The sequence below is a fragment of the Tympanuchus pallidicinctus genome, unplaced genomic scaffold (assembly GCF_026119805.1).
Source record: "Tympanuchus pallidicinctus isolate F22 unplaced genomic scaffold, pur_lepc_1.0 scaffold3, whole genome shotgun sequence".
Classification (NCBI taxonomy): Eukaryota; Metazoa; Chordata; class Aves; order Galliformes; family Phasianidae; genus Tympanuchus; species Tympanuchus pallidicinctus.
Genome location: NW_026294747.1, coordinates 39,055,028 through 39,070,066, shown reverse-complemented (window position 1 = coordinate 39,070,066; position 15,039 = coordinate 39,055,028). Strand labels below are relative to the sequence as shown.

Sequence of the window (15,039 nt, the reverse complement as noted above, 5' to 3'; positions counted from 1 at the left end):
TTAGCTTGACGATGAAGGCTAACTGCTGTGAACTAAGAGCTGGGGCTCACTGAAGTCTGACAAACGTGGACTGCCTTACATTCACAGCCCGGATGTAAAATATTCTGGGATGCAGGCACCTTGTGATATAATCAATGCATTTTATGACTGCAAAAATGAATTATGCCATAGCAAAACCTTGATCTTCGTGGCCCTGGATGAAGAGGATTAAAGACACAGTGAAAACCTTTCATTCATTACATACAGTCTTCTGCACCCAATAATATAAATTACTGGAGTCTCTTTACCAGTCATTCCTTATCCAGCATGTACTGAACATTAAGACTCACTGATTTGGCTTAAAATTTACTGATAAGGTAGCACCGAACATATCAAGCAGTGCCTGTGCTGATTAGTGTCTGCTTTTCTTTTGACTATTCAGAGTCTCATTTGAGATGCTCTCTGTTATTCTCAGACAAAATTACTCACATACAAAACACTCTCTTCCTCACAGATCCTAAAGCATGAGTCTTCAGTTTTGTGTCAGCTTTCTTTGAAAGAAGGAACAAAGTGGATTTTCTAGCAATTAAATACACAATCTAATCTACAGAAGACATGTTATCTAGACAGCCACAGTAGCTTCTTATATGCTCTCCATCTTTTGGCTCTCACCTAGATAAAAGATTCCCTTGTGCAACAAAGCTCCAAAAGGACTCGTCCTTTCCACTGCAATTGGTAACTGCAGGGATTTTGCTGACATTGTTTAAAAAAACTCAGGAGCACTGCTTCACTGTGTACCAAGCAACCCTTGAACTGGCAGTTAAAGTCAAAAGGTTTTTTTCCCTCCAGTGACTTGGAATAGACTTGAATCAAGCAAGTTTGAGAATATATACTTCACTTTCTATTAGCTACAATGAGGAAGAAAGATTTGCTAAGTGATATGACAATGATCATCTACATACCAATGAAGAGAGACACCCACATCAGAAGCAGGAGTCCAGACAACATCTTTCTGGGCTATATCCAGTTCCACCATGGGGGCATCACCCATCAGAGTCCCATCTGCACAAGGACAGAGGAACCCCGTGGCACAATGGCAGACAGGATCCCAAACCAAGGACTCTCAGAATGGAGTACCTTGTACCTTGTGTACACTCACCATATGTCATTTGGAGCAGCTCTACGGACGCCTGTTCAGATTAAGGGGGTTGCTACTTAGGGGTGGGTCATATGGTATGCAGGCAAAAGCTGTTTGAAGTCATACAGGACTTATTACAACATAACAGTGAGGTATCAAGAATAGGAAAAAGGAGGAATTCAAATGATTTGAGGATGAACAAGAGGGGGAAAATAGAGGGATAATGTTATAAAAGGACAGTCAACTGGCTGAATATTATGCTTGTCTAACTGTGCTCAGTGCTGAGCAGCAGTCCATCCTCTCTTACCATTATATTATTTTCTAACTCCTTCCCGGTAAAAGCTCTCTATTCTGTGTGTGTGAGGGTGAATGGGGACCTGAGTGCAGCAAATAAAGTCAGACTACATGTCAGATTATACATCCATCCATACTGCAAGGTATGATCACTAGCAGAAATCAAGCCAGACTAGCCAAGGAGTAGAAGGAAGGGCCTGGGAACAACTGAGTGAGTTGTTATCAGCTCACTTCTAGGTATAAGAACACCTCCTATATCTAGGGAAAAGAGCACAGGGAGGTCAGCTACTGGGACATCAAAGACCTGACTAGCTGCATCTGTAACAGGAACTGGAACAGAGCTCTGGCTTTGGTGCTTCATATGGCAAGATGCCAAAGGCTGCAGACACTGAGATCCAGGGGCCAGCTACCAGGCAGACTAAGCATCTCAGTTCATTTGCTGCCTGCAACCACATCGTACATATGTCCATATCTCACTACTTAAATTCCATCCTGTTTAAAAAGAGATGGGAGCAGGCTGAGGCTGTTGTTGCTGCCTATGTTCAAGTGGGTGCTCAGAGTGCCTCTGTGACCTGTGTGGCTGGTCATGTACATGTGCACACATAACTATATATATAGTGAATATGCATGCTTTGTATGCATGTGCCTGCTGGAAATGCATCTTCAGCCTTGCTACTAGCTGAACCTAGGAGCTTGAAGCAGTAGCAATTCTACCTTCCTCAGGCTGTTGGATCCAGCATGGTTTACATTCTTAACAGAATTCACTGTTAACTATCTGCCAAAATATCTGAGAGGGCTGCTGTTTGATCACCTGTCTGAAGGAAAAGACTTCTGAAGACAGGCTTGATCTCTTCCTAGCTAACAGTGCAGTAGCAACACAAGGCCAGAGCAGCGCCTTGACTCTGAGACTTCTATAAGGTGAGAATGTTTCCAGCTAAGCTGTAACAGGTGCGACAGACACCACATTTGCTTTCACTACTACAATATGACATACTAATGGCTTGTCACTTTTCAGGCTGACTTATTTCTTCCTGATAACATTTAAATGGCATTAGTAGATACTAGAGTCACAAATCTGACGTGTACGCTTAATCACACCTCTTCACTTTCCAAATAATGTTTTCATGTTAGAGCACTATTAAGCTTTTATTAAAATGACAGCAACATCCCTATGAATCAGATAAATGCACTTGTTTCTATAACATTTTGATTAGATTAGAGTTAGTATGGCTTCTTATTTATTTGTGATGATGGAAAAAAAATAAAAAGAAAAAACCTTTAAACCTCTCCCAGAAAGTTCCTCACTTTAGGTCCATATTTTATGCTATTACAGTAGCACTTATTTAAATGAAACATTAACATTGCATTAAGGATCTAAATACAGTAAGCACAGCAACTAAAAAGGAAGAACAAGCTGTCTTCTATTGTTAAAGATCATTCCAAAATTGATTGGATCTGAAACAGTGTTCTTAGGGACCTCATACAGACACAGAATCAGCTAGCAGTGATGGGACTATGATTTTTCACCCTCTTCCATTTTTGCTTTTAGCAATAGCTAAGAAAAGAGAACCAGGATTTTCTGAGGTTTCATGAGGCACATGAAAATAGGTAATGGCTTGTATGGCGGGCTTCCTTACTGAGAAGAAAAGGCCTCATTATGAAATAACAAGCAAGAAGACAGACTCGAAAGCTGTCTCGAAAGCTGCTGCTTTTGGAAGAGCGAATCTCCCATAAAGGCAGTGTCGAACTATGTGACTGTGACTAACATCACGCCACATAAAAGTTTTGGAAGAAGTAGAGAGAACTGAATCAAGAGAAAGGATACAAAGATTATACTAGAAACAATGTGAACTAAAGACATCTTCCAGAGCTAGTGAATTTGTAGCATACACAGCCCTTGTACTTAATTTTTAGAAAAATTCTGAAAACTATCCCTTCTGGACTGACATGAAGCAAGAGTTTGTCACTGAGAAAGAGAATAAAGTAAATTAGTATCATCAAAAATCTGATGAAAAGTGAGACTACCAGATAGCATGGCACAAAGTATAAAACCACCACAACCACCTTAACTTTCTTTGAGTTATATGCATAGGTTGCTCCTAAAGTAATATCTCCTATTTCTTTTCATGGAAAACACAACAGATACAAATAGCACAGATCTGTTTGATAGAGCAAATGCTCAGCTACAAAACACAACTCCTCAACAGAGTCACCACCATTAGCTGTGCATTCTTGCCAGTGATGAACAAGAGACCGCATGCCACACTCATAAAAATCTGAATCGCGGTCTAGAACACGGCTTGTCTTTCTTATCCCCATCACCACTGCTGAAATGCACCACCAATCACCTCATTGTGCTCACATCCACTGCTTAGTCTCCATAAATATTCAGCAAGCATTGATGAATGTCAGTGAGTGTCATTTTGTTTCGGGTGGGGAAATTCCATGACAGACATCTGTTTCATACCTGTTTCCATGTCAGGCACTATTTTGTCAGGCTGCCCCTCTACTGCCATTTGTCATACAACAACATGTAATGGGACACTGGGGAGAAGGTTCAACTTCTACCGCCATAAAGCCAACAACTGCCTCTGATGTCATGGGCCAACATAATAAAATAATAAATCAGAATAAATTTCTTTCAGAGCAACCCTCATATTTCAAGAACTAGCTTACAGGAGGTGGATTAAAGAGTAACTATTCTTTGGGAAGTCCTATTAAAAAAAAAAGTATATGTATGCAAAAGTACAGGGTATTTAATCTATGCTTATTTTTCCCATAAATTCAGCAAATAAAATGTTACATTCCATTATGTCTGCACTACACTGAAGAGCCATTCAGTGCATCTTCACAGCCTATTCTGGGACACTGATCCTATATTTGGTTATGCTGATTTTACACTAAGAGGAAAAGAAAGTTACTGTCCAGTTACATCTGTGTAAGCAAATGCACTGTTGTGTCCCTCTAAAGTCAAACTCTGTCAGCATGCAGAAACAGACAAGATCAGCATAGGAAACTACATGAGTGAAGGGAGGGAATGAAATGAGCACTAAAATAAATTCAGAGAAAGTAAAAACTGTTTCTTTTTTTTGGACACAGTGTCAGTCTCCCATTACAGAACTGTGAGATATGACAGTGATGAAAAACAAAGCCAGGATAAGAAGAAATTAAATTATAAAAAACAGTATCTGACATCAAATACATGATATGCCAAGATATGCAAACAAAAATCTCTTACTCTTTCCAATGAAAATTAAGAGCAAATATATATTGAAAACTAAATGCTTACCTGACAGAATATATTGGATTCTTCCCAAATAGCATGAGCTTCAGTGTCTGCTGTGTTCCTGGCAGTAAGCTAGCAAATGCTGTGAGATCCCGAAAGTGCAGCTTTGTTTTAAAACCAGGAATCAGATCCTTACATTCAGTTAGCAATGGTGACTGCTTGGCCTGAACTTCTTCAACTAATTGGTAATCCTATTCATCAAGTCAATTTAAAACACTTCTACCTATTTCAACAGACCTGGGCAAACCTATCTGCATGATGATAATTCCCTCTGCACAAGTAAATGTGCCAAACACAAGTCAGTGTCCCTACAAGAATGGCTACAGTGTTATATTCTTGCCTAACCATATTTTATTCATGGATTTACTATTTTCCATCAATCAAGTCCCAGAAGGTTTCCTTCCAGAAAGCAGAGCAGATGATCTGAGTCACCACAACACACAGCAAGGAAACAAGGTGTTGGAGGGAATAGGAGAGGGGCTGTTCATTTTAAGTGAGGCGTCATAAAAAATAAATTAGGAAAATACAAAGTGTTTTTAAATAAATAAATAATCATCAACCTTCAGAGGAAGACTGAAATGCAGCAGCCTCAAGTATTAAAAATGCAAGGAAGCAAAATGATTCAAGTGCTTTGATGCTTATAGGGAAACTAACAAAAATATTAGATTCAGACTGTTTTCCCAGTGATCTGATAATAGGATTCTCTCTCTTATTTTTTAATACATATTTTCATTCCAATTACTGCTATGTTTTGCTTTGCATGAAAACCAGACCTTTGCCCCTTGTTACTAAAGCGATTTTCCTGCCTGAAAACAGTCTTCTATAGACGAAACTTTAACAGCAAACTATCATTAAAAGTAGAAGATGATGGCAAAAGCATCAGATGATACCAGAGCAACTGATATGGATGCTCAAACGACACAGAGAAACAAGAAGTATGGCAAAAGTTTCTCGATAGATTTACGGGAAGCTAAGCATCAAGAGCACACAAAAAATATTCTATTTTTTATGCAAGTACCTTCTGTCATTGCTGGGTGAAATCTGACAATCTCAATAGAGATTTAACATGCTTTCTCCTATTGACAACTCCATCTTGAAACACAGTGTTTGAATTTAGAAGTGCAAAAGGAAATCAACAAGAGCAGACAAGCTTTGAGTCATACTGGACTATTCCTACTGCAATAGGACAAAAGGATGCAGTTTTCAAAGCCATGAACACATGCTCATGTTCTTGTAGCACATCAGGTCTTACAACCAAAATAATCACAAATCAGTCAACGCTTTATCACCAGTCTCTGACTTCAGGCTCCATCTCCCAAGACCAAGAAACTAATAGCTTCCACTTTCCTGAAAAGTAGGATCTGAACCAGCTGGAAATGACCAGGAGGGAAAACTGATCTCTAATCCACAACTATAATGTTTCAGGTTTGGAAAGCAAAATGGAACGGGGGGGGGGGAAATAAAAAATAAAAAAAATTGCTGCCTGTTAACAATACACAATGTTACAATATATGTTAAGAAACTGCTCTGCAAAAATGTTCTCTCAGTGCTGCTACAACTGTCCTTGTAGCGTAGTACTCCACTTCTACTTGAAAGCTCTGCCTTTAGAGCTCCAACACACTTCTTTCCATTTTTCTAGTAGCTTGGACAGGTAAACAAAAAGACCACAGTGTCTGAAAAAAAACCCACATCAACTCATCAGATCACCTAGGCTGGAAGAGACTTTCAAGACCAACAATTAATCTGACCTGTTGCATCCCAACACACGTCCCTTAGTGCCATGTCCACATGTCTCTTAAAAACCTCGAGGGACGGGACTCCACACACTCTTCTGGGCAGCCCATTCCAATGCTTGACCACCCTCTCCATGAACAAATTCTTCCTAATGTCAAATCTCAACTTTGCTTGGTATGACACCCATTTCCTTGCGTTCTACCACTTATCACCTGAGAGAAGAGACCCATCTTACTTCAGCTGCTTTCAGGTAGTTGTAGATGAGGGCTCCCCTCAGCTTCTTGCTCTCCAAAATAAACAACTCCTATTCCCTCAGCTACTTTTCATAAATCTAGTTTTCTAGGCTCTTCACCAGTGCTCTTTGCACTTCTCTGCAAGCTCTATTCTGTGAGAAAAACACGCTAGTTCAAGGCCTACAACAACACCAAACAATTATTTGAAGCAAACACTGTTCGTACAATCACAGTATAAAACTGGATATGGTCTTTTAATATTATGTTTTTATGTTTGTTTTTAAATATGCATGACATTTTGTAGTGGAGAAGTGCATACAGTACCTGTTGTTACGCTTATGTGACTCTTTAAAAAGTTTTCATAAAGACAACAGGTTACCAGTGAAAAATAACATCAGCTCATCAGGTTCTTCAGGTGTTCTTCTGCAAAGCTATGAAATAAATAACAGTTCACCTCCTCCTTGGAGAGATCTAACACAAAATTTTCATGTATAATCACCGTAAAGTCTTCCCTCCTCCCCACAGCTTCATATTCTACCCAACCCCTCAATTTCAGAAGACTTTTTTTTAAAAAAAGAAGCAAGAAAAAGAAAAGAAAAGAAAAACAGCTTATAAAACCACAAAGAAAATAAAGTTATTTTAATATATATATAAAGAGAACAAAATGAAACTTGAGGGAAAACTTACTGGCGTTACAGTTTATCCTGATACAGTCTAGATGGGGAAAAATAAATGAAAGATGAAATTGCATCCTTCAAGGTAACAGCTGCAGACATCCAAAAACAATCAAGTCCACCCTTCCGGGGACAGACACACGCAAAGAGATGTGGCCATTTTATATTTATATACGGTCTGTACAAGTTCAGAAGTGGATGTATATGTACAGTATATTCTACATAAATATTTGTTACATAAATATATATATATACGTAAACATATATATACACACATATGTATAAAGAGATATACCAATATACATATATATCCACACTTAACAATTTATTTTTATAGAAGACTATGCATCTAAGAGTATCTTCTACTCCAGACCATGAAAACTGATGTGAATTACAAGAAAAAAAATTGACAATTAAGCACAAAAAAATCTCTCTTAAAATGCAAATCATACTCCAGTGTAATTTCTCTTTTTAAAAACCTTTAGCAATTTCTCTACGAAGCTTGAAGTTTAAAATCAACCTTTACACTTGGATTCTTTTGAATTAGTTTGTATTGTTATTGCATAAATACACCATCTGTCCAACACAGAATACCTGTAGAATCAGCCTATGAGATTTGTTGGTGCAATATTTAACCCTTTCCAGCTCTCCCAAAGACAGACCCTCTACTCATGTCCCCTCGTGCCAGCCCAGAACACTTTTTCGTATGTGCACAGGCACATTTAACACTGTCCATTCAGGTGAGGAAAGGGTTAATATACTGCCCAGTTGTGTCCTGTCATAAAATGGCCACTTGCAAACAGCTAACCGCACGAACGCCCAGCCCAGATTTCAGCTAGTTCTGGAGATTGGGAATACTATTTTTTTTATTTATACTTTTATTTTTATTTTTTTCCTACTTGGTGGGGGACGTGAGGAATTCTTTCAAAGGTTCCCAGCCCTGCCAGTTCCTCAAAGCCCAACCTCACCTTGCTGCCTGAATGCTAAGATTGAAAGCAATGTTCATAACGTTCAGGGAGAAGATGAAATGGGCAGTGGAGTGGCAGATCTGTGAATCTTTGCTTGCCCTGTTTCATTCAGAGATTATGGACAAGGGAGGAAGAAGGGGTACATGGAAATTAAAATAGAGTTATGGTTGTAGAGCCTAATAAATAGTAACTGAAATCTGCACAAGAAAAATGACTGGAGGTGGGGGAACCTGAGCTAGAGGTTTTCTGAGCATCGCTTCTTTAATTTTACACATTAATGCTCAGCATATCTCAAGATATGACCCATAGTATCCTACATTTATAAATGCCTACTTACAGCCTTGTGAACAACTTCTACTGTGGTGTCCAATATGGTTGAAAGCTATTGTATCGGTGCTATTGCATATTTTGAGTGATGCTGACCTTCTCTTGGGAAATCAGGCCAGAAATAACAGCACCATGCTACTAGAAACCCAGGTTACCGAGGTTTTACCAGCAAAGATGGTTGTATGTATTACAGAGATATGGCCCAGAGTGACTATAGAGAATGGCAGAGAAATACAAAGCAGTTTGCTGCTTAACTGGGCCAATTCTGTGTTTACTCAGACAATTATTATAAGAATATTTCAGCAGCTTATGCAAGCTTATTTCAGCTTCATGCGATCTCAGAAGATGAGAAAGAGTAAGGATCTATAAATAAAGAGTCATAACAAGTTAGGGGTATACCAATCAGGAACAGCATAGCCATAAAGCATCTGTTTTCAACCAGAACTTCCCTTGAGAAAATCTGGGTTTGGTTTTGTGCGATTAGGTTTGTCATGTGTCGTCAACCGCAACAGAAAAGTGGGAGCAAACAGCCTTGGAGCAATTGGTACAATCACCATACAGAGGTGGCTATATCCCATATAGCAGCTAGATGGGTTAATGGGAGCTCTTACATATATGCTGGGAAATCAGCTACCCTTGCCTCTACAACCTGAAAGAGAGTGAGTGAGAGAGACTTCAGAACCTCACTGCAAGTGAATGCGTCACGGCAGATACAGCTAGAACGGGAAATTATTTATGGGCTGAACAGTTAAGTGTGCCGTAAAGGGAAACACGGCTGGTCCTCAGCAACATTCATTGAATTCAGAAACTAAAACCACTGTTGTCGTTCTGATCTCTGCAGAGAAGTTTTGCTCTTTTTTTTTTTTTTTTTTTTTTTTTTTTTTTTTTTTTAAGCAATACTGAAACAACTACATGCCCTAGAACTGTCTCCTAAGTCACTGTCTGCTCTGAGTGAAGGGATTGAAGGGACTGATGTCTTACACTGATTTTCAGTGTAGCCCTTATCCTGACTGGTAGATTTCAATTTCAAAGGATAATGAGACCAGGCCACTGAGGCCCTGACAACTATTAGGGTACTATCTGATCACCAGACTCAAAATAAAGTGCCAGGAAAAAACACCTGAGCTTGCTCCAGAAGAATCAATTCCTGAACCAGCCTTGGTCCAGCTAGGTGAGCAGAATCTTGCTTGGCAGCTAAGCTCCTACATCTGCCTGTGGTACTACACCAGCACTGCCACACTCTCCTGCACCTGGGCTAACACTGACGCACTCTGCCACAAAGACTCTCAGTCCACCACACTGCTTATCTCTACAAAGCACTTTTTTACACCAAGTAGATGTACTCTAAGGTCCAATGCCTTTTCCACTTTACTAATGGAAGTTAGCAATATTGCTGTATTCCAATACCATGGCAATTGCCAGAAGAGAAGAAACTAGAATATCTAGGGAGCCATCTGGTTAACAAGCCTTCAAGAATTGAAAGTACTTTGTAGAGAAAGACATTATCTATTGCTGTCAGGCAAGCTATGGAAGCTGCAGTTGCCCAGAAGTTCTGGATGAAAATGAACTAAAATGAATCTCAAGTCAGTCACTGAAAAGAGAGGCATTAAAAGCCAAACATGCTACACTGAAAGAACAAGCACAATATTTTCCATTTCCTTAATCCTGATCCTTGCCCAAAGCAATAACAAAGTTACAATCATTAATACATGAAACTGTTTTTTCCTTCTTACATCAGTTTTTAGAAATGAAGGAAATACTTGGTTTCCTCTAAACCAGTAAAACACTTCAAAAGCCAAAGCTAAGGGTGCTTTCCCTGACAGTAAGGGGCAGGGTTCACGCTCAGCAGCTGCAGAATTGAGGAACAATTAAGAGGACTGCTCGAGAGTCCTCCAGCAGTGCAGTAAGACTTTTGATAATTATCATCTATGGCTCTCAGTATTGTTATCAGCTTCTGCTGATGTGATTTACTTTGTTGAGGTATGGTTGTATTCCTGACTTAAAAAAAAAGGTTTCCTTTTCTTTGGACTTCAAAGATGAGTGTGCTTAAACAGCTCCAAATCCAGTAAGCAGCCAGTCCTACCACTGAATGAGGTGTTTAGAGGACAATCATAAAGTAACTTCATTTTTGTAAGGACATGGGGAGCAGGATGACCTGAAAAGATCTTATACAGTTACTTTCTTCAATTGTTATTCCTAGTGTAAATCAGATGCTGCTTTCAAGGTTAGATTTTCTAGAGCACATCTCAAGGAAACTGGGAAAAAGACTCTCTCCTTGCAAAAAGGTTAAACAGCTTCACTCCAGCTAACTAATGTTAAAGATTCACTGTTTGAATAGCATTAGTAGCAGAACTGATGAAGTCTCCAGTAATTGCATCTGTGTTTCTTACCACTGTTCTGTATCTTTGTGCTACAGAATGCTGATATTTACATTATGTGCAATTTTGAGGCCCCAGCCTGTCTTTTTCCTTGAATCCATCGATCATCTTTGCTGTGGGAGGATAAAATGTTTGCTCCTTTTGAAGAGCATCCACATGTGGTTATGGAAGAGCACTTCAAAGTAAGACTAGAACAAGATAATCAGGGCCTGACAATTTCTGCTTACTCTAGGTTATCCCCTGTGGGGAACTCAGATGAGGCCCTGTGCACTCTTCCACCATGCTACAATGCAGCTCTTTGTCTCTCTTACTTCTCAGATTGTGCACCCACCTGTTAGCATTAGTGGGAAGATGACAGACATTTTTTTCCCATCTATTACAATAAAAATATATATATCAAAAGTCACCGTATGGGTTGATTATTAAAAAAAAAGCATGTCTAGGTACGCATTTGCACATCTGCATGCACAACCTGCACAAAAGTTTGGTGTATTTGGTGTAAAAGTTCAAGCACGTTTAAAAAAGAAAAACAGAAAACATGTATGCTCTGTCTTTATATATGAATTATAAAAAATCTGTACATCTTGGAAAGACAAAGATGTCTTTGAAAACCCTAAGGAGAAAAGGTAGGAGACAGGCATAGCCACATTTACTTACAGGAGAACTCAGATTAACCGGTTGTAGGCAGAATTTATTCTAGTCACTAGTGCCCTGAAGCTGAGCCTAGCAAGAAGAAACAAAACTGAAATATTCTTTAACAAAAGTCAGTGAAACTATAATCTTCCCATTCACCAGTGGGAGGAAAACAAAGTGAAGGTGCATCTCTCTATTGGACCAGCCATTTCTTTCCCTTTATGCAAATCCCAGCATCAGAAATGATTCCCAAGCATGTTCCAAGCCATTATTTGCTTCATCTCTCTCTCTCTCTCTCACTCCTTTCACTGTACGCTCATTTCCTCAGAATCCTTATCAACAGAAGTGAGATCCGCATCATATTTGGACTTCTTCACACAACAAACAAACTACTGTGAAACTTGCTGTCAACATGCAGACTGGACTGCCTCAGGGACTGACATGGGAAAGGTCTGAAACAACTTCCTCACTCCTCCTTCATAGAGAATTACTCACCACTGCTCTTATCCCTCCTATCTTCTACAGCAAGCCCCCATGCCCACCCATGCCTGCTGTACAATGTATCCCCCTGGCTGAAGCCAGGACAACACTGTGTGTTGAGGAGGTGGTGGGATATGCCAGCCACTGCAGGCTGCTCTGTACACTCTGTTCTCAGGGCTGTTTGCTGTGCGGGCCGCAGGCTTCAGGCCTTTGAAGGGTTGAATACCATCTTTTGATTTACTATGGCTGATGGGGTATGGGAAAGCTTTACAACTGAAATACATAGAGGAGTTAAAAAAATAATAATTTTTTTTAAAAAAGAAAGAAAATAAAAAACAACACAGGAAAGACCTATATAACCACACAAATGATAACAAGTAATCAAATGGAATAGATCGAAGAAGAAAGAGACAATTCTTAGTAATAGTTTTAAATGACTTATAAGAAAAGCACAATTATATAATTCACCACTCAAAACAGTCTCTGTTTACACACGCATGTCATTGGTTGTCATTGGCTCAGGAGGATGGTGACATGGAGCTAGTCAGCACCAAGCATGATCAGTTTCAGAGGGTGTTCCTAACACTTCTCACCAGTAAGAGGATTTTGGCAGGAGCAAATGATGAAGACTTGGTTCTTATTTGTAACATTTTGGCTATAATCAGTCTCCTTAAAGAGTCAGGTGTGACTTCCAATAAACAACAGAATGTAAGTGGCTCTGTTAAGGTCACTCCTCCTTAAACTCTCTTTCTCCAACAGCAAGGTAACATTGCTGTTTTGAAGGCAGAAAGTCCCAACTAAAGGAAAATACCTTAGATTTGCAGCACTTCTTTGCATAATGTCTCAGCACTCTTACAATAAGTTGAAACAGTGAGAGAGCAGTGTCAGTGCTGTCTCTGTTTGAGAAACTACTATCATAGTTGAAACTGACCTATTTCTTCTGCCCGCTACTTGCTGAGTACACATCTGTTCCTAAGCTATCTGGACACTCAGTGGCTATTTAAACTTTTCCAATTGAGCTAAGAAGAGCAAGCATATGTATTCCAAACAAAACCATACCACATAGGTTTTCTTTCATTTGTTTGCTTTTGCCTTTTTCATTTTATTTTCTTTTCATAACATGAGTTTCCATAACCCTTTGGACAGATACTATTACTAATAAATATGAACTGGCTTAAATGCATCTTCTCTTCTTTATTCTCTTAACCCAAAAGCTACAGTCTTATAGGAGATTAAAAGCAAAAAAAGCAAAAAAAAAAAAAAAAAAAAAAAAAAACAACCAAAAAAAACCAAAAAAAACCCAAAAAACTACATGTAAGTTTTTAAAACAAGCTGGCCGCTTGCTGGACAACGTATTTCCCAGGTAAGGATAAGAAATCTTAAAATCATCACTCAAGCTCAACTGGGCACAGAAAGTCCTTGATAAATTTATAATATCTACCTAGGATATGAGCTGAAAAACAAGAGCCATTACTACAGGTATGGTAAAAAAACACTGCTGCACTCTACAAAATCACTACACAGTTTGCTCCTGATATCAGCATAGTGGGACTTTCATGATGCTAATGTTGTTAGCTCAAAATAATGTGGAAGCTTGCTCCTGTGGGGTTTGGAATTTTGAAAACTGGCGCAAGATTTTGCAGACCATGAACATAAAGTACCCTGGACTTCACATTTTCCATAATCATTATACATGATAGTTCTGCCTTTTGATCCAGAATCTCTTCTTAATTATATTGTGGGATTGACATGAATCAACAAGTTGCATCAGTGCAAATGAAAGTAAACTTCACTTCCTGTGCTTATGTTCTTTAAAAAGGAGGCTACTTGTCATTCACTGGTAAGAAAGTGGATAATCAAACAGCTCATTTGTTGCCTCTCAAAATTTTTCATTGTTATTATTGTTGAATTTGTTTCTAATGGTCTTTTATTGTTTTCTGTGACTCTAAGGAGACAGAACAACCTTTTGGGATGGGGGGATGCACTTTCATTACTGTTGCCTTTATTTTAACAAAGAAACTATCAAAAGATACAGGCTTTTTTCCTAGATATTAAAAGCTCTAAAGGCTGAAAGATAAACTAATTATGAAATAGAAATAAATTGTAGTTCAGCAAAATAGAATATTTAAGATCAATTTGTAGCAAACACTGTCAAATTCTGTAAAAGGTTTAGGATTCACAAGACTTCTGCTTGCCACCGTATCCATTTTGCTTAATTCTCACATTTGGCTTTGACTGTTTTGAGTGATGCTGTATGAATGAGGGATGTAACTGATCAAAAGATGGACCAAGCAGCATGTCTCACACAGAGCTCACCAGTCCCAGACCAAGAAAGGAAACTTAAAAACTTAAGACTTTAAAACCAACACTGTTCATAACAAAGAACTAACAGCAAATCTCCATGCAGCAATACCTCCACAATAGAATATAATTATGAAGGTCTCAGCAGCTATTTTAGTGATCAATCCAATCCAATCAAACCAACAGAAATTAAACAAAATAATCTTAAAAACCACTAACCACAAGCCCAAACTAAGAGTGAAGGCAGTGGGAGGTTTTTATACGATACCTAAGTTGACCATTAGTTTGACACGGCCTCCATCCAGCTCCAGACGCAGAGTGTCAGCAGAATCTCGTGAGGTGGTTGCCATCAACAGCCCATAGGCACGCTGGGACATGAAACGGAAGGACACATCTTCTGCCTCAGTATGCATGACCATGGGCATGATGATCTTCATGTACATGCTGCCATCATAGCTCAAGATAGAGGCCTCTGTAAGGAATCAGTAAATAATTTCAAAAAGATGAAAATAAGTTACACTTCTACATGATCTCCACCCCTGAGGAAACCAGACATCTACTACAGAGCACTGTGTTTACAATTGCCACACACTCCAGGAACAGCACATCACTCT

The 15,039-nt window shown here is 39.0% G+C and overlaps 1 protein-coding gene across 14 annotated transcripts in view; it reads right to left on the bottom strand.

The window, feature by feature from the left end:
* The window catches only part of NRXN3 (neurexin 3), a 943,812-nt gene that overhangs the window by 610,762 nt on the left and 318,011 nt on the right, over nt 1-15,039 (bottom strand). For 11 of the 14 annotated variants that reach the window (XM_052693472.1, XM_052693473.1, XM_052693470.1 and 8 more), the window contains exons 9-10: nt 14,694-14,897; nt 7,352-7,378 (exon numbers count right to left, since the gene is read on the bottom strand). In XM_052693472.1, coding sequence (XP_052549432.1) covers nt 7,352-7,378; nt 14,694-14,897 — 231 coding nt within the window. The remainder of the gene's footprint in view (nt 1-7,351; nt 7,379-14,693; nt 14,898-15,039) is intronic. The other 3 variants (XM_052693481.1, XM_052693480.1, XM_052693479.1) reach the window with 1 other exon arrangement.